This window comes from Hibiscus syriacus, unplaced genomic scaffold, assembly GCF_006381635.1.
Source record: "Hibiscus syriacus cultivar Baekdansim isolate YM2019G1 unplaced genomic scaffold, ASM638163v2 tig00110384_pilon, whole genome shotgun sequence".
NCBI lineage: Eukaryota > Viridiplantae > Streptophyta > Magnoliopsida > Malvales > Malvaceae > Hibiscus > Hibiscus syriacus.
The window spans coordinates 4,372,824-4,395,767 of NW_024062715.1; the positions used below are offsets into that span (position 1 = coordinate 4,372,824).

General features: G+C 33.0%; 2 protein-coding genes across 3 annotated transcripts; one reads left to right on the forward strand and one right to left on the reverse strand.

Moving 5' to 3' along the window:
• Positions 1-3,467: 3,467 nt before the first annotated feature.
• Positions 3,468-7,412, forward strand: LOC120121972 (homeobox-leucine zipper protein HDG2-like). 2 transcript variants are annotated; one of them, XM_039141232.1, is made up of 12 exons: positions 3,468-3,518; positions 3,555-3,710; positions 4,134-4,360; positions 4,452-4,569; positions 4,646-4,834; positions 4,922-5,347; positions 5,435-5,536; positions 5,622-5,997; positions 6,097-6,368; positions 6,444-6,539; positions 6,638-7,033; positions 7,139-7,412. In XM_039141232.1, exons 2-11 carry the CDS (start codon positions 3,606-3,608, stop codon positions 6,995-6,997), a joined length of 2,271 nt encoding a protein of 756 aa, XP_038997163.1. In that variant the 5' UTR covers positions 3,468-3,518; positions 3,555-3,605; the 3' UTR covers positions 6,998-7,033; positions 7,139-7,412. The 2 variants fall into 2 exon arrangements, with proteins under 2 accessions (XP_038997163.1, XP_038997164.1); XM_039141233.1 differs by lacking the exon at positions 3,468-3,518 and having other exon boundaries at positions 3,558-3,710; positions 4,120-4,360.
• Positions 7,413-9,128: 1,716 nt separating this feature from the next.
• On the reverse strand, positions 9,129-10,195 carry LOC120121973 (sigma intracellular receptor 2-like). Its single transcript, XM_039141235.1, has 3 exons — positions 9,853-10,195; positions 9,388-9,564; positions 9,129-9,226 (listed from the first exon to the last, which is right to left on the reverse strand). The coding sequence occupies exons 1-2, from the start codon at positions 10,174-10,176 to the stop codon at positions 9,388-9,390; spliced, it is 501 nt and encodes a 166-aa protein (XP_038997166.1). The 5' UTR covers positions 10,177-10,195; the 3' UTR covers positions 9,129-9,226.
• Positions 10,196-22,944: the final 12,749 nt, after the last annotated feature.

The following is a 22,944-nucleotide window of genomic DNA, read 5'->3' on the forward strand; positions in this document are numbered from 1 at the left end:
AAAACAAAAATAAGTGAAAATATGAAAATATAAAAAGTTGTTTTCAACATTTTCATTAAAATTATTTTGGAAATTTAAAAATGGGAAGCACAAGATCTAAAATTTTAACTTAACTTACATAGGTTCAAATCCTTCTAAAAATATTTTTTTATAATGGGTATAAAAAACCCTCAAACTTTTACAAAAAAAAAAAATCAACGTGGTCCCTAAATTTTTGTATTTTCAATGAGGTCCTTAAACTAAATTTTTTAATAATTTAAATTTTTTTGTATTTTTATATTTAATGTATTAAATATCTTAATAATTGTTTATGTCTTATATTTTATATTTTAATACTTTTTATTTTAAAAAAATTAAATAAGCCCTCAAACTTTCTAAAAAAATCAATTAGAACCTTGCACTTAGCTAAAAAATTAATTAAATCAATCTATCACATCATCATCCATCTTGTATTATCACAACAACATCGTGAATTGCCACAACTAAATATATTTTTTATTTTAATGACACTTTTGTGTGTCTTGCTAACAACAATTTTTTTGTGTATTTTTAATGTAATTAATGTCCAATATGCATTAACATTATATTTTTATTATAGATTAAAATGATTTTTATTTGTGAAATTTCTTATCAATTTTATTATTTTATATTTATAACTCACATGTTCAATTTGTGTAATGAAATAATTATTTATTCATCTATATTTTTAAAAATTAGATAAAAATATATATTTCACTATTTTTATTTCCGAATTCAAATTTTCATTTATATTAACCAAACATATTTTTTAATTTAAAAAAACTGAAAATGAAAATTATTTTCTAAATAAATAAATAACAGAAACAAAAAATATTTTCAAAAAATAAACGGACACTTATTGTTTCACAAATTATCTTACTAATTTATTGATTATTTATTTAAATATCATTTAAGAATATTTAATGATAAAATAAAATAAACTAAGCCGCTAATAATTCTATTTTTCATATATTTTTATTTATACTCAATGCTCGTTTTTGGAAAAATAAAAAGGTTGTTGGCAATAGTCAACAAACTAAGTATTTGGTTTGTAAGATTAATATGCAAGAACAAACTATTTGATCGTATACGATAAGTTAAGAAAGCACATCCATTATTCAATAATATTTATTTAATTTTTAATAAAATGATATTGAGAATTATTATGTATCATTAATTGATATTTTAAAAAAATGATTATATTTTAATTTTTGGGAAATTAAAAAATTCTACTACTTATCTACATATAATAATCCTTGTCTAATTATGATCTAGCTAGAAAAAAATCTTTTTATCTAATAAAGTATTTCATTAAATTCAGTGAAAATAATTTAAAAGAAATTATAATTAATAAAAAAAATTATAATATGAAATGATTACAATATAACATCAGCTAAATTTTTTAACAGTTAATAATGTATACACATCCTACAAATACAACTATTCGAATTTAAGATCTTTAAAGAGAACAAAATTCTCTTTAACCACTGAGATCACTTGATGTGTTCATTAGATTCTTTGTAATATAAGTCTTTCTACAAAGTTTTCTATTATTTAAATCCCTTCCCACACATAAATCATATGATATTGAATATCTAAACATATTTAATTTTACGTATTTTTATATAATATTTCAATAATATATCTGTCGACCTAAACTCAATCAATTATTTATCTAAAATCAAATGAATTCACCATTAAGGATGTGATATTCAAAATACATTAGTATTAAAGGCAATAATTCTCACGTGCATGTGATATATTCAAGACATAAATTAAGCTTACCTAGGCCTCAATCATAATCCATTTTTAGTTTATTTATTGAAAGAAGCATTTCGATAAAAAGAATGTGTCGAGTTATGTTATATAAATTTTTGGGTTAAGTACACAAATGGTCCTCTGACTATAGGGTATTGTTTTATTAAGTCTCTCGACTATTAAAGTTACAATACGGTCCTTTGACTATACAATATTGCTTTGTTGAGTCCCTCGACTATTAAAAGTTACAAAATGGTCACCCGACTATTTATTACGTTTCAAATATGTTCTTTTCTATTAGAAATTAACGGTATTCTCAGCTGAAAGTTAACATACTACTGTGATATGATAAAATTTGATCCCAGAATCTCAAACGACTATCATATCTCAGTGGTCATATTAACGTCGAGCTTAGACGACCACCAATGTTTTAACAGAAAATGACGAGTTTGAAATATAATGAATAGTTGGAGGACTATTTTGTAACTTTAATAGTTGAAGGACTTAATAAATCAACATTCTATAGTCGAAGGACTTTTTTATAACTTTTAATGGTCGGCGAACTTAATAAAGTAGTATCATATAGTCGAGGGATCATTTATGTACTTTACCGTAATTTTTTTTTATATTTTTAAGTTTAGTTCAATTAGATCATTAAGTTTCGATTTCAAATTCATAACCACTTCAATCTATTTCAACAGTGACGAAGTTAGGGTTTGGACTTGAGTCCCTTGATTAAATGGGAGAATTGTATCTTTAATTATTTTAAAAAATAAAAGATGGATTTAAACTTTTTTAGTCGTTGGTTGATTGAAATTTTTACATTTTGATCACTTTTAAAAACAATAATTCAATTATATCCATTTTGATACATTTTTACTTTTAGTCCTTGCAAAATTTAATATTTATATCTCGATCCCTCACCAAAAATACCTAAACTACCTACAACTTTCAAGCCTAAACTATCTATAATCATAGATTGACCTCTAAACTAGGAATAATTGCACTTAAAGACATTGATTTACTAAATGTTAACAATCACAACCTCAAGTAAACTAACCCTAAATCAGCAAGGTGAGAAGAGTAATAGAAATTGAAGGTAAGGGGAGATGAAAAAATAATGAAGTTTGGTAGCCGTTATTCGTTGCACCAAACAATAAATCTCTTCTCTAAGAGAAAAAAATATTAAAGCTTTGAAGACCAAATTCTCTCTCTCTCTCTCTCTCTCTCTCTCACACACACAATAGCATTTACAGCTTACCTCCCCCACCCATTAAATGCAATTGCACCCTCGCAATACGCTCTGCAATAATAACCCTCTTCTTCTTCTTCTTTGTTTCTCCATCTTCTTCTTCTTGATATCTGTCACTTTCTTGCTTGTCCTAAGCACCTACTTCTTACGCCATTAAAGCTCGAGTCCGAAACAGCTCGTTCTATACCTCTTTCTGAGCACCCTTTAGTTGTTTACAGGCAATCGACTCCTTTCTAGAACAGATCCCAAATCCCTTGTCTTGTTTCTGGGGGGAGCTTTTTAGGGTTCTCTGGTAGGTCAATAAGGTAACCTGCAAGATCGAAACTTGAGTTTAAACTTAGTTATATAGATATTAGCACTCAAGAATCAGATGTTGTTCAAGGGTAAATAAAGCTAAAAGAGAAACCCGGGTCAACTTTCGTTCTCTCACATTTAGAGAATCGGAAGAGTCAAATCAAATTATCGAAGAAGACGAAAAAGCTATCTCTCTCTCTCTCTCTCTCTCTCTCTCTATATATATATATATATATATATATATATGAATAGATATCGTTTGGGGCTTTTGAGCTTCTGAAATATGCCGGTCGGAGTAATGATTCCGGCGAGAAACCTTCCGTCGATGATCAGTGGGAACGGGAATGTTGTTGGTTTTGGATCAATCTCAGCACTTACCCTTGGTCAGGTTAGAAATTGAGTTTTATAATCTTGTTTTGATTTTTATGATCAATTTGTTACCCAGATTTTTACCAATTTTTTCACACTCTTTGACCTTCATAGATTAATGGGTCTTTTCTCAAATTTCCATTTCTTCAAATACTCTAAAGCTAAAACAACAGATCTCTCTCTCCTTATACAGTGTTTGGAACTCGAGTAAATGCGTTTTGTAAAGTAATTTTGGTCTTTGTTAGGGTCTTATTTGACTCTTCGAAGCAAAATCCTTCTCGATATTTGAGAAACGTGTATTATTTAGTCAAACTACTATAAATCCCAACACTCAAATGGTTTTCATGGGGTTTGCTTGTTCATTTTGGCGTAGTGGAAAACAAATTTTCCATTAAAACCATAAGCTTTGGAATCTTAAAGATCTGTAGATATAATGTTCCAGCAGCCTAACAACAACATGATGGAAGGTCAACTTCACCCTTTTGAGATGACCCAAAACACTTCGGAAAGTGAAATTGCCCGATTGAGAGACGAAGAATTCGACAGTACGATCAAATCCGGCAGCGAGAATCATGAAGGTATCTATGGGGACGACGATCAAGATCCTAGACCCAACAAAAAGAAGCGTTACCATCGACATACCCAGCACCAGATTCAAGAAATGGAGGCGTAAGCTTAAAAAAAAACCCCATTTGATTTCAACATTTTAATTCAATAAAGAAGCTTATTGTTTGGTAAATTTGTGTTCATTGGGTTTTAGGTTTTTCATTGAGTGCCCTCACCCAGATGACAAGCAAAGGAAGGAACTTGGGCGTGTGTTAGGGTTAGAGCCTTTGCAAGTGAAGTTTTGGTTCCAAAACAAACGCACCCAGATGAAGGTTTTTCTTTAATCTTCTAACCGACCTAGCTTAGCTCATTTATTGTGTTTAAACGTCTGTGTTTCATCTTCTACAGACCCAGCATGAACGCCAAGAGAACTCTCAGCTTCGAGCTGAGAACGAAAAGCTTAGGGCTGATAATATGAGATATAGGGAAGCTCTTAGCACAGCTTCATGCCCTAATTGTGGAGGTCCTACTGCAGTAGGACAAATGTCCTTTGATGAACATCATCTCCGACTTGAAAATGCTCGATTAAGAGAAGAGGTACTATCAAGTTATTGGTGTATAAATATGTGTTTGTGTGTGTTTGTATGTATTCGTAATGGTAATGGTTCTTGAGTACCATTGTAGATTGATCGTATATCAGCAATAGCTGCAAAGTACGTTGGGAAACCAGTGGTGAGCTATCCTCTTCTTTCTTCTCCCATGACTCCTCCTCGACTACTCGAATTCAGTTCACAAGCCGGCTCCGGGGAGATGTACAGTGGCGGGGAACTTCTTCGGTCGATAAATGCACCGGCCGAGGCCGATAAGCCGATGATTATCGAGCTCACGGTTGCAGCTATGGAGGAACTCGTTAGAATGGCTCAAATGGGTGAGCCCTTATGGATGGCTAGTCTTGATGGCTCAACCTCTGTGCTTAATGAAGAAGAGTATAATAGAACTTTTCCTAGGGGAATGGGACCGAAGCCTACCAGCTTCAAGTGTGAAGCTTCGAAAGAAACTTGCGTTGTAATCATGAATCACATTAGCCTCGTCGAGATTCTCATGGATGTGGTAAGATCTTTATGATAATACGCCATTAAAAGGGAGTGTTAGCTCTTTTTTTAGAACTAATTTATGGGTTTTCGAATTGGAATTCAGCACCAGTGGCAAACTGTGTTTGCTGCCATAGTTTCAAAGGCTTCCACTTTGGATGTTCTATCAACAGGGATTGCAGGGAATTATAATGGAGCTCTTCAAGTGGTAAGTATTCAATATTAACTTTCCCAATTTGCTAATTTACTCCATTTTTTTTTCATTTAAATTTCTATGATGTTTAATTTCACAGATGACAGCTGAATTCCAAGTTCCTTCACCACTTGTTCCAACTCGTGAGATTTATTACGTAAGATACTGCAAACAACATGCAGAAGGAACATGGGCTGTGGTTGATGTTTCATTGGATCATTTACGCCCTAATCCGACGGTGAGATGCCGACGAAGACCATCTGGATGCTTGATTCAAGAAATGCCCAACGGGTACTCAAAGGTTACGTGGATCGAACATGTCGAAGTCGACGATAGAGGTGTCCACAATCTGTACAAGCAGCTCGTAAGTTCCGGCCATGCTTTCGGAGCCCGACGTTGGATTGCTACATTGGAGCGACAATGCGAGAGGCTCGCAAGTTTCATGGCTACTAACATTCCAACTGTTGATGCTGGGGGTAACGCTAATCATATAATTCTACAACCAAATATTTAAAATCTCTATGAATAAGTATAAATATTGAGTGCTAGTTCTTAATGGTATGATATTTGGTTAGTGATAACAAATCAAGATGGGAGGAAGAGCATGCTGAAGCTAGCTGAGCGTATGGTGATCAGTTTCTGTGCTGGAGTGAGTGCCTCAACCGCTCACACATGGACCACTTTATCGGGAACCGGGGCCGATGATGTAAGGGTAATGACCCGAAAGAGTGTTGATGATCCCGGCAGACCTCCCGGGATTGTGCTGAGTGCTGCAACTTCCTTCTGGCTTCCTGTTCCGCCGAAGAGGGTATTCGATTTCCTCAGAGATGAGAATTCTAGAAATGAGGTACTACAATGCTTTTAAAAGAGCTTTATATATGATTTTGTATATATTACATGTTGTGGTCTCTCCTGGATGCAGTGGGATATTCTTTCTAATGGTGGAGTTGTCCAAGAAATGGCGCACATTGCTAACGGCAGAGATACAGGCAATTGTGTTTCACTACTTCGAGTCAATGTACGTCGATTTCTCGATTAAATTTATCGGTAATTTAGGTATTTTAACTCGGAATATTATACATTAATCTTCAAAATGTATGGAATAATTAAATGCAGAGTGCAAATTCAAGCCAAACCAACATGCTGATTCTACAAGAGAGTTGCACTGATGCAACAGCTTCGTTTGTAATCTATGCTCCGGTCGACATTGTCGCAATGAATGTGGTTTTAAACGGTGGCGACCCAGACTATGTTGCTCTTCTTCCATCCGGTTTCGCTATCCTCCCCGATGGAACCTCTGGCATGACGGATGCCGTTAGTGGCTCCGGTGGATCTCTTCTAACTGTTGCATTTCAGATTTTGGTGGACTCGGTACCTACGGCAAAACTCTCTCTCGGATCTGTTGCAACAGTTAACAACTTGATCGCTTGCACCGTCGAAAGGATAAAGGCTTCTCTTCCATGCGAGAATGCATGAACTAGCTCAAGCTTTATAATTTAGATAGCAAGGTATGTTAACTCAAAAGTACGACCAGTTCACTGTCCATATTCAATGCGAAAATTCGAGATATCTAATATTATTTGATTTTGTCTTTCTTCTCTTTTCTTTTTGATGCAGTTGAGTAACAGAAGGAAAAAGGGGGAATGTACTTAAATTTAAGAAGAATTTTGGAACTATAGAAGATGGGGGAGAAGTCAAGAGCGCACCTTGCAGAACGTTTTGTTTGGTTGCCTAGAAAATTAAGCTGACCTAAGCAAAATTCATCAAGTGTTCAAGAGTTAGAGGTTCGGGAATTGACTTCCCCAAGAAAAAAATATATTATTTTCGTAAATGAGTGCAAGACTTTTACGTGTTTTAATTACAAGTAAACAAGGATTGTAGTTCCCCTTTATTCCTTTGTGTCTTGTAATTTTCTAGCAGACAATTCCTTTTCTTTTAGCCGATCCTTTTTCAATGGATATTTGCTTCTAAATTATCCCTACTCTCTTTGTTTCCTTTCTATCTATATTTCAACGCCTTATATAGATTTGTCATCTGAATTAACTGATAAAATGTTATTCTCTTGATAGATTTCAGATTTGAATAACTATATTCGTAAGATATGCGCATTAATAATTAATTTTCTTTGAACAAATATTAGGTTTTTAATCACTAAAAGACGGTTAAATTCCTCTACGAAGATTCTTAAAGCACCCATCTTTGATATGTTAGTATCATAATAATTATTGCACAATGATAATGTTTCCAACACATAAATGCAAAGATGGATTCAGATATATACAATTGTTTTCCTGCAAAAACATGAAAATAAAATTAATGGAACATGATATTTATGTTGTTTTCGACATAAATACAACTCTCTAAATATTAAGTACTTGTTTTTGGTTCATCGCTTCATTATTTGTTGACATTTCCAACGACCAAAAACATTGATATATCTCATTGTTTTGTCCCACGATATATTAAGTTAATTGTGCTTGTTTGATTATCCAAGTAAAAATCTGCATAAGTACCTTTAATAACCTCACAAGTTTATATTAAATGAATGATTTCAATATTCCCTATTCTAAAATATAGAAAACTTGTAGACCTTGTGTTTGTCTATTCTCTCTTTCAACATTTTCAAACGTAAACACACAATTTATGAATAAGATTAGTGCCCATAATAGTAACGAGATTAAAGTTGGATGTCAAATTAAAACTTTTCAAGTTTAGTGACTAAAATATAAATATGATAAAAGTTGAGTTCTAAGATTTATAGTTTACCCGTTAATATTTGATAATTTGATTAGTAGTTGGTGAAGACTGAATGATCGATTATGACTAAAATTAATCAGGAAAAATCCGCCAAAATTTACGAAACGAATATTGAATTTATTTGTTTTTTAAATGGTTTTCAAATTTGGGGTACGTATTTTTTTTTCTTTATTTGGTGAACCTTTCAATAAAAATAATTTCTTGGTCTCGGTAGCTTAATCAGTCAGTAGTCGAGAGGGAGATGTTAACAGTAAAAAGTAATTAAAATAATTAATTTTTTAGAGTTTGTATTGAATAAATTGTAAATATTTAAATTTAAAATCTATATTCATTTGCACGAACCAACTTACCTCAGTGGTTTAAGAAATTGTTGTTGTTTTTATAGATCACGAGTTCGACCACTAGCGGCAGTAACATGATGATTGAGCGTTCATTATTTAATGGTTGAGATTATTCATTTATTATGATAATGAATAATTTATTGAGATGATACCGTATATTAATCCATATTGAATTAATACAAACAATATTTAATAATTTAATTGCTAAAATATTAATCGAAATTATTTTCAATGAAAACATATAAGATTTGTGGAAGTTTTTTCTTAGAAAAATTATTTGACTTTAGTATTTCAAGTTCAATTAATTTTATCGTGTAAATTGGATTGATCCTAGATTTATTAAAAGAAATTATTTCACAATTATAATTTAGAAAAGAGAAATGAAAAAAAAAGACAGTGCATTCTCTCAAGTAAACCTTATTATTTTAAATTTGATACAGAAGGTAAAACATTGTCAACATGACAAAGGAACGCTTACAGATATCAATAGATTGATGATACATATGTAAATTTTGTACTTGGAAATTTCAATCCTTATTGAGCTTGCCTTGTCTACATAGACATAAACAGAGTAAAATCCCAGCTCCCACGCTATTGTTTCACCCAAGAAGATGACCATCTTTTCTACGTCGATTCAATCTCATAATGAGACGGACACTGATTTTATATTAAGGAGACGAAAATAGATAGTTTAATGAAAATTATTAAGAAAATATTTAACATATATCAGGGGTCGACTGTCCGATACGCCTTGGTCTGCTCTTGTCCTCAAACTCTCTTTTTCAAAGCCGACGTCAGTCCGTTGGCAAAGGAGGCCTTGGTCGACGGCAAAAGCAGCCCTCGCAACACGGCGAGGAACCCGAGTGCGATGAAAGGCGAGTACATCATGGCTAGTTTATCGGCCATAGGCTTCTGGGATCCAAGCATGTCTCCCACCATAGCCGTCTGAGAATTTCAGCAGAGTGGAACAAATTGTAATTAGTAGAATTGAGGTTTTAAAAACCAAAGCATCCATCGACAAGGGTTGGTTCAAGTGGTGAGCAGCTTGATATCAGTTAAGCAAAATTTTAAGTTTGAGCTATTGTGTATACAAAAAATCCCTACCAAAAGACTCCCTCACCAAAATTAAATGTGCGACGCAGATCAGTCCGGATTAATCAAGACGAAGCCTTGGAACTGGGAGTATACCCCACAAAAAAACCAAAGGATCCAAAGAGTTAGAGATTAATTTACCGTGGAGGTAAGAAGAGCGGAACCGAAGATGAGGCAGGTGGACTTGAACCAAGGCTTGGAGTTCAACAACCCATAAAGGTTGATGACAGCGAGCGGCCAAGTGAAAACAAGCTCGAGCTTCATGAGTGCCATGAAAAAAGCAGGCTGCTCCAGCAGCAAATAATCTTGGTGCTCCACCGTGTACCATTTGTACAGACGAACTAGGACGTCCGGCACGACAGACTCCGGCAAAAGAGCTTGGGCGTCCAACAACGGTGGAACCAGCGACATGGACAAGAATGTTAGCAACAGAATCACATCCACCACTTTACCTATGAATCCCATCTTTCTTCTTTTTCCAGCTGTGCTGATCGACTCCTCTTGCTTCTCCTGGTTTCATGTATTAATAATTTGATTTGCCGAAGAGTGCCATGTTTGACGAGACCAATAAAAAAAAAAACATTGACATATGTGGGGATTCTCTTCCTTTTTCGGCGATGCCGTTTCAATCAAAATACTCGCCAATTTTGATTTCTTGCTCCTACTTCTGACTTCTGCAAAATTATTGTTATTTTTTCAATCAAATTTAATTACTAATCGTTTACAATAAATTAATTTATTTTTTAACCAAAAATAGTAGTAACTAAATATAGATTGTTTATTTATACAAAAAATATAGATTGTTTATGACTTTGAAGTGACAACTCTCGTTATAATTTATATATGACACCATTTATTTTATATGACATATTAATCAATAAATTAAAATTATAAAAATATCAATATAAATTACACGAAGTATACATGGATTATTATCGATAGTGACAAATCCAAGATTTTAATTTGGGAGAAATAAAGTATGACTTTTTAAAAAGTAAGAAGAACAATTTTATAATTATATCATAAATCTTTAAATTTTATATATAAACTAAATGTAAAAAAAAGTTTGTCAAACTGGGGGTCACCGGTCACAGCCCTCCTCTATACTTAAGGGTTGTTTGATTTAAAGAATGTGGGATTCCCATGAGAATGAAATCCACATTCCCATGTTTGGTTGGTCGGAAATCTCATTCCCGGTAATGTTTTATTACCAATAGTATATTGGTTGGGGTATATTACCGGAAATGTCATTACCTCCATTTCCTTAGATATTATTGGATTACCAGCGTTTTGGACTAAAATGCATTTAAAAAAAAATTTCTTCAAAAATATTCTTCTTCTATCATTGAATAATAAAAATTCTACGAAAGTTAAATTACATGGTTAAATTACAAATTTATCCTTAAACTATTTTAGATTTACAAAAAAAGTCTATAATTAAAATTTTATATGAAGTTCATGGGTTAAAATAAAATTTTACCCTTTCATTAATGCTTTTTATATTTTCAATTTTGTAAAAAATATATATATAAATTTTATGAATTTAATTTTTTAAAAGAAAATATATAAATATTTTTCAACTTGTTAAAAAAACAAATATTTAATAAGGACAATTTGGTCAAATATACATTCCAATAATCTTTTATTCCTTTAACAAAATACGGTAATCTTACATTCCTGCTAAACCAACCAAATACAAAATACAACATTCCCAGTAATCCTATTCCCTGGTAATCTTACATTACGTGAACCAAACACACCCTAATAGATCTGTCTCTGATTGCGAGAGATGTTTTGACAGATTTTTTTCTTAAATTTTTATTTAAATTTCAATTTTTTCAATTAAGACAATTGAGTAATTGAATAGCATCGAAAGGGTAATTTGAGGGTGTTCATCCTTCATCGATTGTAAACGACTCTCGAATCTGACAAACTACTAGTAAGATGCAGATATGATAAATGATAAGTTCAAGGTGCCTAATCCACATAATTCGAAAGAGAACGGTGACGACTTTATCACATATCCCAAGTTGAAGCACGAATCTAGGACCACCCAAAGGACCGTTGTGACAGATATCAATATTGAATGGTGGGTATCAATATTAAAAGACATAGTATAGATACCATTGTATTGAATTAGGCTAGAAACCCAACTTTAGCTTAAGGACTTGAGAAGGGGGTCTAGGACCACTAGAACTTCTCCAATAAACCCACAAGTAAGAACATCTAATGAATACAATAAAAACTTAAAAATTTTATGTAGTAAGATTCCATAAGACTTGCACTTGTGTGACGCCCGGGAAACAGTTAGGTCACCCGATTTACTCGTGTACACTGATAACATTCTAAAGAAGGAATGAGCTAGATGGAAGCGAGTGAAGATCAAATGAACTTACAAGTGAGAACATCTAATGAATACAACAAAAGCTTAAGAATCTTATGTAGTAAGATTCCATAAGACCTGTTCTTGTGTGACGCTTGGGAAACAACCAAGTCACCCGAGTTACTTGTGTATGTCGATAACGTTCTAAAGAAGGAAGAAGCGAGATAAAAAGCGAGTGAGGGGATGACTTCCCCTGGTTATGTTGAGTTATGATAGCGAGTGGTCGAACTACCATGTTTGCTCTTGTGTAGCATTGATTGATATGTGTGACCTATGGGAACCCAAGCATAGTTGTGTACATGATGATTGTTTTATTTGCTAGAAATATCCGAATATATCAAAGTCAGTGTCAAGGCACTTAAAATGCTAGTTGGGCATAGACTCTGATATTATGTGATCCCAAAGACGTCTCAAATACTACGGAGGAGTAGATTAGTAGGACGTTGGCTCTGATACTATACGACCCTAGAGACATCCTATGTTCTAGGTCACGAGGGAAGAACTCGGAGGAAAATATTCTAGAAAATCACCTTAATTTTGCTCTAAATTAACTGTTAACATAGATAAAATAATCACTGCAAAATTACAAAAACAACTCAGACAATGACTGGAAATCAACAATCAACAAAACGCTCTAATAATTTTGATAACAAACTCTTAAATCACTAAAACGTTAAAACTAAAAGTAATATATAAATATGAGAGAAATTATTCCATTTGAGTTTGAAAATTTTGGTAAAACACCTTGATTAAAAAAAAAGATTATATACGTGTTATACGCATCAAAGACACGTAATTATCACAAACTATAAATTGGTTGAATGGGCGACGACAATGCAACGTGCGCGTGCTAAGAACATATCCACCAATGATCAACAAATAATGGAGAAAAGGATAGTATGTAAACTACTGCCAAACCCTTTTTTTTCTTGGTTATGAGATTCTCTCTTTGCATTTAACATTCCCCCACAATTGCTCAAGGATTTTATAAAGATAATTGAGAACAAATTTTAAGATAAAAAGTGAGAAGAGCAATAGAGAAATCAATCACTTAAGTACTAATGAACGTTTCTAGAATCAATATACAGTGAAATGAGTGATTCTTTTCTTAAAATAATGAATAAATTTGAAAAATGTTAAGATAAGAGTAACCGTAACAATCAACGTTATTCAAAGAGTGATTGATGCTATTAAATAAGTTTAAAGATAAATTTGATACAAGTAAAATGTACAGATAAAACTATTGATTCAAATTCAAATTATCCCTTGGACCTTAAAGAGATGTGTTTTATGAACTTTGATTGGGTATAATTGTATACATAAAGTTTTAATTTGATTTATGTTTTTACAAATCACTAAACCCATTAACGTTATAACAACATTTTGTCACTTTGTTTTTACACATTGCATACATAAATAATTATATTTATACAACATTAAATTAAATGAATACATTTAATCTTTAAAATCTATACAATTAAATCAAAATTTTATATATACAATTGAACTATATTAATGTTTCACATGGATAATTACACTAAATCGAAATTAGTGTATTGCATTACACGTTTCATCAGAGTTAATGTGTAATTTCTTTACAAAATTAGAGAAAAAAATCCAAAATCCAAAATCCAAAAACAAAAATAGAGAAATAGTATAAAATAAAAATGCAAAGTGTTGAGTGATGAGTTTGAGAGTACTGAGGCGAAATCATTAGTTTATTTTACTAATTTATTATGACAAAAGAAGATATGTAGGATGGTTGAGTCCCCGAGTGGATCAAACCCTCTTCTTCCTGTCCAAGCCAGCCGCTGATCTTTTGCCCAGGGTCGGAACCTTGCAAGATTGTGGAAGAAAAAATCATGGCTAAGGCTCCCACTCCCATGAACACTGCATTCGTTTGCACCAACTTCTCTGATCCCTTGTGCGATGCAATCAACTCTCATAGTACTGTGTAATTACCATTCCATATATATATATATAAAAGGTAATCCCTCAATATCCGAGGCATTATTGCAGTCTGTTACACAGCAACCCCAAGCCATCCCGCTGCCACAGTCACTGTGTCGCCAACTGATCCCAGCTCAGCCACAGCAGATCACATGCAGACAAAAAAATAAAATTTGTAATTTGGGGTTATATAAACCCACAACAGATTGTAAACATTGAGCTTTTCCTTATTTTTTTTATTGAAAGCAGTGCAATGTAAAAAGGATTCCCATTTTTTGAAGAATGAAATACAAACAACATTTTTCATTTTTTTTTAATTTGAAACTAGTAAAGAAACCAGAAGGAAATCGTACGAAAAATAAAATGAGAGACCTCACCTCTCGGTCAGAGCCTCACCGATGATCGGGGCTTCGACTGGTCAATCTGAACGGTGAAAGGCTGCAGTGTATCCCCAAGAGCAACATACTCCAAAGGCAGCTCGATCCAATGGCTGACGGACGACATCGGAGGTAGAAACCGGAACGTTCTCGGCCATTTTAATGGAGTTAGACGTTGGTTTTCGCAAAACCGAGGCCAGATTTGAGAGGCCATTTTCATGGCTCTTATTTGTGTTCTTTCACTTTTTATTTTGGCTTAAATATAAAAAAGGAGTCCAATGTATGACTTTGGTTCCAATTTAATGACTAACGTTTATTTTATTCCAGTTTGATGCCTAAGGTTTCATTTTGTAACTTAGTTTGGGTCACGCAGTAACGGACCATTAATTTCGACCGTTAAATGCCACCTGACATTTTTTTAATATTAAAAAATGAATTTTGTAATTAAAATAACAAGAAATTAATTAATTGAAATTGAAAAAAAAAAAAGTTAAAAACCTTTTTAAACTTTTTAGCATTTTTCCTCTCTTCCCCTTCACTACTCTCTTCCTATTCCTTCTCCACCCTTTTTCAGTAAAGCTAATGCCAGAAACGATGGGTTTTATGGAATGCTAAACATTCCTCTTCTCCTAGAAATAAGCACCTTTAATGGCACCATTTTTCTTAAAGATATTTGTATCAGTTTGACCATAACTCTCATCCATGGCTCTTTCTCCTTAAATTATCCTTTACCTTCTCCTCATTCACTTGAAAGAGGAAAAATGAGAGTTTCAAGAGAGTTTTTGGGTACCTTGGTTCTTTTTTTGGTGCCTTTTCCCACCCTATAGAAGAGATATTACTCACAGGTCAACTGGAAGATTCTGCAATGGAAAACTATCCATGGACTTCACTGGTAAGAACCCATCCTTGTTATTCCCCATTCATTTAGGCTCTTTCTCTGATGGAACTTATCTACTCATGCATGCAAAGCTAAGTACCTTGGGTTCACTTCTTACCCGCTGGCTTAACTCTGTCAAGATCAGAATTTACCTTTCTACAACACCTATAAATTTTCTTTCCTTCACTACACGGCTTATTAGAAATGCAAATGAGTTCTTTCCTTCACTACACGGCTTATTAGAAATGCAAATGAGAGCTTTCATTCCACAATGACATTCCATGGCCTTTGATCAGTAACGAGACATTGGATTTTCACTTAACATCCTTCACTCTCTGCCCGTAGATTCTTGAATTCAAGAGAGTGACGAGAAAGAAAAGGAAATTTATTTAAGGTTAAAGAGTAAAAAGTTAAAAAAAAGATTTTAAATTTTTTAATTTTTCAATTTTTATTAATTAATTTCTTATTATTTTAATTACAAAATTTATTGTTTAATATTAAACAAATGTCAGGTGATATTTAAAAGTCGAAATTAACGGTTCATCATGGCTTGACTCAAACTGAATTACGAAATGAAACGTTAGGCGTCAAACTGAAACGAAATAAACATTGGGTACTAAACTAAAACCAAAAGTATACATTGGGCACCTGTTTTATATGTAAGCCTTTTATTTATCTAGATAGACATAGGGGATTAGTAGGGTTGTTTTTCTTAAAATTTTATATTTTTTATTTAATTTATATATTTTTATATTGTTTATTGAAAAATTTTCGTCCCAAAATTTTTTAAGTTAATTTCTTTAAATTTTATAAGTTTATCTCTTAATATAAAATCTTGAGTCCCTCCTTAAACCATACTTACTACAAAGTCTAAACAATGGCAGATATAGATGGAGTTTAGGCTGGGCCGGTGCTCACTATGAAATATGAGTTTATTTATATTAATTGTATATTTTATTAGTGGTGTCCACCTTAAAATTTTAGATGTACTCACTATATGCAAAAATTTTATCATTAATATATATGTACTTACCCTAAAAAAAATTCTAAATCCCCCCTGACTCTCCGAATGCATGCCAATGAAAATATGAAACGCATTGTTAAAACAAAATCCCTTAAAACAATAGATAAACTATACATTTAGTACCTAGCTATCACTTTTTTTTTCCATTTTGTCTACTCAACTATTTTTTATTTTAAAATCATACTTAATGTTACGCTTTGATTTCATTTTGATCATCCGCCGTTAAAAATTAACGGAATTGCCGATGTACTTTTCTAAAAACATTTAGTGGTGATGTGGCATTATCTTATTGTGAGACATCAGTACTATCGTTAATTTTTTAAAGGTTCATGACTAAAATAAAATCAAAATGTATCATTAGATATGATTTTGAAATAAACAATACTTCAGTGACCAAAAAAAATAAAAGTGATAATTGAGACACTAAACATGCAATTTACCCTAAGATACTTTGAGATAAAAATTATATGCAAGCATTGAACTTTAAAACCCCATCGTTAAAAAGAAAAGAAAAGGCACTTAAATTTCAATATAGATACACTTATGTATACGTTATATTAGGAGTGTTCATGGTCGGTTAATCGTATCGATTAGCCTAAACAGTCAATTAATTGTTATAATAATTATTATATTTTATTAATTATAACCAAACAATTAAGAAATGATTAGCCGCTAATTATTTTTAAACAAAACACAATTTAAAATTTTCAAAATTTTATAAAATTTACGATAATAAAACATATATATTTGTAAATATATTATTTATTTGTAAATATATTTTATTTTATAAAAATATATATTATGAGATATATTATTCTTTAAAGTTTAAAATCTTACGTGTATATTTATTTTTTGACAATTTAAAATAATGTATTTCTTTCATCCATGTTTGATTTAATGTGCTCTTATATAAGATAAACATGATAACTAAAAAATAGAAGGACCCATTTTGATTTTATTTACAATTCTATTTTCTAAAAAAGTATAATTAATTAATTATAATTTATTAACAGTTAACCGATGGTTAACTATTTCTCAAAATTTATTAATCGTAATTGTTAACTGCTATTTTTAGTGGGTCGATTAAAAAAACCCGTTAAACCTTAAAGGTTCAGTTAATTAACTTATAAAATATAATAATTATATCAATTAATGGTTACGGTTAACTGTAACGGATTCATTTAAACACTCCTAACTTTTATATATATATATATATATGAAGAGCACAAATTTTGTTAATATTTACCTTGGAGGTGATAGCAGAGACGCCATAGATAAGGCAAGTGGTGTTAAACCAAAGCTTGGATGCTAAAATCGCATAAATGTTAAGCCAAAGGCCATTGGAAAGTCAGCTCTATGCATACCAACGCCACGAAGAAATGAGGCTTCTCCAACATCAGATAATCTTGGCACTCCGCGTAGCTTTGTTTCAGCCCAACTAACGACTCCGGGAAAACTGCTTCCGGGAAAACCGTCTGAGCGCAGATCAGAGGTGCCGTTACGAACGACGCCGTGAACGCCACCAATAGCAGCCCGTCAACTATCTTGCACAGATTTCCCATTTCATTCAATTCAATTTGTTGTTGTTTTTTTTTATGAAGATTTTTAGTAGAAGAAAAGAATGGGTGAAAAATGGTGGATTTTTTTTATGTAATTTTGTGAAATATTTAGAAGGTTTGAAATGGTACTCGACGGTGCCTTAGATTAGTGCCCATTGCCTCCGATTCCCCGATAATTTCTATGCTATTAAAAGTTAAAATGTTCAGATAATTAAAGTCCATGAATACTATATGTCTGGATCTGCAATTTCCATTCATAATATCTACAAAAAAATATAATTTCGTAAATAATTTCTTGTATACCTGTGGTGGGTTTGTGTTTTCCCTTATGGTGCATTTGGTTCACGGAATGAAATATTATTTTTTAGAATAACTGTCGTAACCGTCCTTTGGGTGGGCCCAGAATTGGGCTTCGACTTAAATTGATCATGTTAGAGCTGCTACTAATCATTTTATTTTTAAAATTAGGTTGACCGGATACCTCAATCGATCATCTTAACTAATATGCGTTTTACCAGAAATATGTCGGGTTCGGGAGTCGGTTACAGTCAAGGAAGGATTAGCGCCCTTGCACTGCCCTTTCGGTACCAATTTCAATTTTTCGATTATCTTAATTTCGAAAATTGAAATTGAAATTGAAATTTAAATATTCGATTCAAATTACTTACCTTTGACGAGCATTAACGATTTAATTGAAGTCCTAAAAAAGTATTTAAAATAATAATAACAATAACAATAACAATAATACTAAAATAAATAATTTTAAAAAATATATATAAAAAAATAATCCAAAAAATAAAACAAAATTAGGGCACCAAAGTAAAAATGAATAAGAATAATAAAAAGGATAAAATTGAAATTAAATTAAAATTAGGAGGTTAAATTACAAATGGTGATCGAATTGAACTATGCTTCAAAACTTGGAAGACTGCGGAAATGATTTAAACTTGTAATTGCACACAAGTCCCTCATATATAAATGCTTACCCCCCCAATTCCCATCTCATTTTCTCATTTCCCTCAAAATTACTCTCCCCTCCTCTCTCAAACACTCTCCCCACCGGTCGAAGCTCCCTCGCCGAACCACCGTCGTTGCCACCTCTCTGGCCACCGCGTACTATGGTTCGAGATCCCTAAGATACCTAGAAATGCTTGTCTCACTCCCAAGAACCAAATCCGAACACCGAATCACCAAAACAAATCCCCTCGATGTAGATCTAGACCCAAATGACTCGTTTTTACCTTTTATCTCTGGCGACCCTTCGGATCTTAAGCGGCCGTTTGCTTTCCTTGACGGTGACTCTTCCCCTCCTCAGCAACGAAGCTAAGTTTTCCTCATCTTTATGCTTTCTTCGGTTTTTATGTTTTTTCCAATTGGTTTCGAATATTGACCTCCTAAAAAACCTCCCCTTTCTGATTGTTTGATGCAGGTATATATAGCCCCTCGACGGGGATTGTTTCCCTCATTCCCGATTTGCTCAGGTTCGTTGTTGTTCATGTTGACCGGGAATCTCGGGAAAATAATTACTCCCAATTTTATTTCGATTTGAGTGTGCTGTCTATTTTTGTGTTAATTGTTGCTTCGGTCAGTGTTTTCGGAAGTTTCCCCTGAAATCACGGTTTGAAAAAAAATATATGGGAATGATATTCTTATCGGCGTGTGGTCTTCACGTGTTGTCCGAGTGCTTGTTGTGGAATTTTGTATTCTAGAATATTCTGGGGCCTTTCTGGCAGTTGGATTGGGTCAGATCCAACGAACCAGATTGATATGCGCATGTATCACATATTTTTGGGGTTTTAAGAAACCATATTTCCTTTGGTTTCTATCGTTGATATGTGCCTTGATCTGAAGATTTCCTATTATGCGGTGCTAGACTTAATGACGAAACCCTAGTGTGGCTTGGGCCTCCCGGGTTGACTGGTTGGGTCAAGTCTGTCTACCCGGTTGGGCTTCTCATTGGACCAGATTGGACTCTTGGACCTGAAAAACAAAAATCGGGAGAGAAAAGAAAAATAATAATAATAAAATAATAAATAAAAATAAATAATATTAATACAATATATAAAAACTAAAAATAATATGTTTTTGAAAAATCATTTTTAAAACTATATATTATATATGCTTTCAAAAATTATTTTCAAAACTATATAATATATATGTTTTCAAAATTTGTTTTTCAAAACTATATAATATATATATTTTTCAAAAATTGTTTTCAAAAGTATATAATATATATTTTCAAAAATTGTTTTCGAAACTATATAATATATGTTTTCAAAAATTGGTTTTCAAAACCATATTATATATATTTTCAAAAACCAATTTTTTAAAAAAGTATATATAATATGTTTTCAAAAACCGTTTTCTAAAAATTATATATTGTATTTTTTAAAAATATTTTCAAAAACTATATTATATTATCATATATACTAAATAAACCCCGGACAAAAATAGGTGTCTACAGCTGCCACTCTTTGTCCATTTTTCGTGTAAGAAAAAATATGACAAAAATAAAAGGACACAAATTTTCGTTCGATATGAAGGGGTCCCTGAGTCTAATACCCTCCCTTGTGGAGTTGAAATTTGATTCTAATATCGCAGTTAGGAATAGCTCATTGTTAAATAGAGTTACGGATGAATCCTCCCCGGAGAAATTGAGTCAGTCTTGAAATGATATCCTTCGTCATGAAATTGAGTCAATCTTGGATGTTTCGAGCATGATATCCTTCACTGTGAAGTTGAAATCTAATTCAAATATGAACTAGAAAGTGGTTTCTTATTGTCAAATCATAGTCAGCATTGCTCTTCTTCTTGGCTTAAAGACATCGGTTTAACCGAAAAGTAGTTCCTTGCTACTACTATACGGTTGATAAGCCCTTGAACTAAATATAATCGAACTCGAAAGTCTTTTTGTCGACAGACAGTTTTTCTCGACTTAAGCTATGCCGTAAATTAGACTGAGAGGTAGTTCCTTGTTGCTAAATCACAGCCAATCTAGGTCTTCTTCTTGACTTAAAGACCTCAGTTTAAACTTTAACTGGAAAGTAGTTCCTCGATACTACCTTGTAGTTGATATGCCCTTGAGCTGAATGGAATCGAACTCAAAATTTCATTGACAGGTAACTTTTCTCGACTTAAGCTATGCTGTAAATTAGGTTGTACGATAGTTCCTTGTTGCAAAATTACAGCCAACCTAGGTCTTCTTCTTAGCTTAAAGATGTCAGTTTAAAATTTAACCGGAAAGTAGTTCCTGGCTGCTACCATGCGATTGATCGAGCTGAATGAAATCAGACTCAAAAGTTTTCATTGATAGATAGCCCTTCTTGCCTTGAGCTATGCTATTAACAGTGCCTTTAAGTGAGGGATACATCTCCTTCGTGGGTCTATGCCAGTCATAATTCCTTAGATGACACCTCTTCGCAAGAAAGCCAAGTGATATGTTCTTCAGGTGAGACGACTCCCCTTCTCAGCTTAAGTCGATCTTGATTCTTTGGATAACTCCACTTCGCGGGCAAGCCAAGTGGCACATTATACAGGTGATTCTCATTTGCGGGTCTGAACAAGGTGAGATGATCTTTTGATGGCTCACTTCGTGAGAAAGTCATATGAGGCGTTCTTTGTGAGAAAGCCAAGTTAGGTAGTCTGTCGGTCGGATATCAACCATCGTGGAGTTAAAATCTGGCTTGAAAGCTTTAACTAGCCATTCGTCATTAAATTTGGTTTTCGAACCCATCTGAATTGGATCTCGAACCTGATTTGAGGTTAATTATAAGATTCGTCGATCTTTCTATAGGTCAGGTTAATTTAGGTGTAGCTCCTCGCCGCTGAGTTAATGAATGACCATCGATTTTTTTGAAGATGCTTTTGAATCGAGTATCCTTCATCGGTAGGTTGAAACTTGACTCTAAAGCTGTAAAAATTTTGTATGAAAAAAATGATAAATGTGATGATCTTAAGTATGTCTAAGATGTATGCAAAATGAATTAATTCTTGTTTTATTTCTTGGACAGAGTCTCATTCTTTGTCTGATGGTCTTGTCCTTGGAATTGATCATGCCCCAACACTTACGGCTTAATAGAAAATATATGTTATTTGCTCATTTGTTAGCTTAATCCAATGATCTTTCACTCTTGATTGTATGGATCAATTTTAATACAGAGATTCTTAAGTGTTCTTTTAGCTTTTATTTACTTGAGGGAGTAAGACTTTTTTGCATTTCGTTTGATGATCAACTACTGGAATAGGTTGAATCATCATCGTAGTTGACACATCAATATCCAATGAAAAACTTCCCTTACGTGGTCTGGAAGCTCAAATGGAAACTTCTTCAGCCAAGGCTACCTCCTCCAATGTCCGTAAAATTATTCTGATTGTCCTGGAAAAAGATTGGCGAACAAGAAGGCATGTTACCTTGATATCAAGCAACCTCAGTTCTTCTTGTGAGCTCTCTGCTTCTTGTACTCATAGAGTACTTTGAATTTCTTGTATGGGAATATTGGCAACAAATCTGGTCTTTTATTCTAAACGTCGTTGAGTTATAAGTGTCTCGCTTTCATCCTTTCACGCTCCTCAAGGCTTGCATTCCTGTTGTTTCTCTTTGATATGTAATCCTTAAGTAAAACAGTAAACTCATGTTTCAGGAGGGACCCGATAGTGAATGAATTTATCGTCATCATAGGCTAAACTCTTTCCATCCAACTCATTGTTGTAGGTCTCTTTCACCTTACTGGATGCCCATCTTCATAGTAAAGAGAGATCATGTGCTGGATAAAGCAACCATCTGTATTGCTTATACTCACTTTGAAATGATTTATTAGAATGATTATTTTTTATCCCTAAGATCTAGTATCACGCTTGGTCATGGATTGTAACACTACTTTCTTCTTCTTAACGTCAAACTCTATTTTGATGGGAACCACCTTAGGAGGCACAAATGGTAGAAAGAGAAGAGAATGGAAACCTGGAGATGCCTCACATCGTTTCAAGTCCTTCAACTAATTTTTCGAGAAACTATGTCTTGTCTGAGATATACCTCCCCTTTTTTAAAAAGGTTTGGTATAAAA

Excerpts from the sequence above, each read along its gene's own strand:
- LOC120121972 (XM_039141232.1), top strand. The coding sequence starts at position 3,606 with ATGCCGGTCGGAGTAATGATTCCGGCGAGAAACCTTCCGTCGATGATC. Across the intron at positions 4,835-4,921 it reads ATGCTCGATTAAGAGAAGAG|ATTGATCGTATATCAGCAAT; the intron begins GTACTATCAAGT and ends GTACCATTGTAG. Across the intron at positions 5,348-5,434 it reads TCGAGATTCTCATGGATGTG|CACCAGTGGCAAACTGTGTT; the intron begins GTAAGATCTTTA and ends ATTGGAATTCAG.
- LOC120121973 (XM_039141235.1), bottom strand. The coding sequence starts at position 10,176 with ATGGGATTCATAGGTAAAGTGGTGGATGTGATTCTGTTGCTAACATTC. Across the intron at positions 9,565-9,852 it reads CCGCTCTTCTTACCTCCACG|ACGGCTATGGTGGGAGACAT; the intron begins GTAAATTAATCT and ends TGAAATTCTCAG.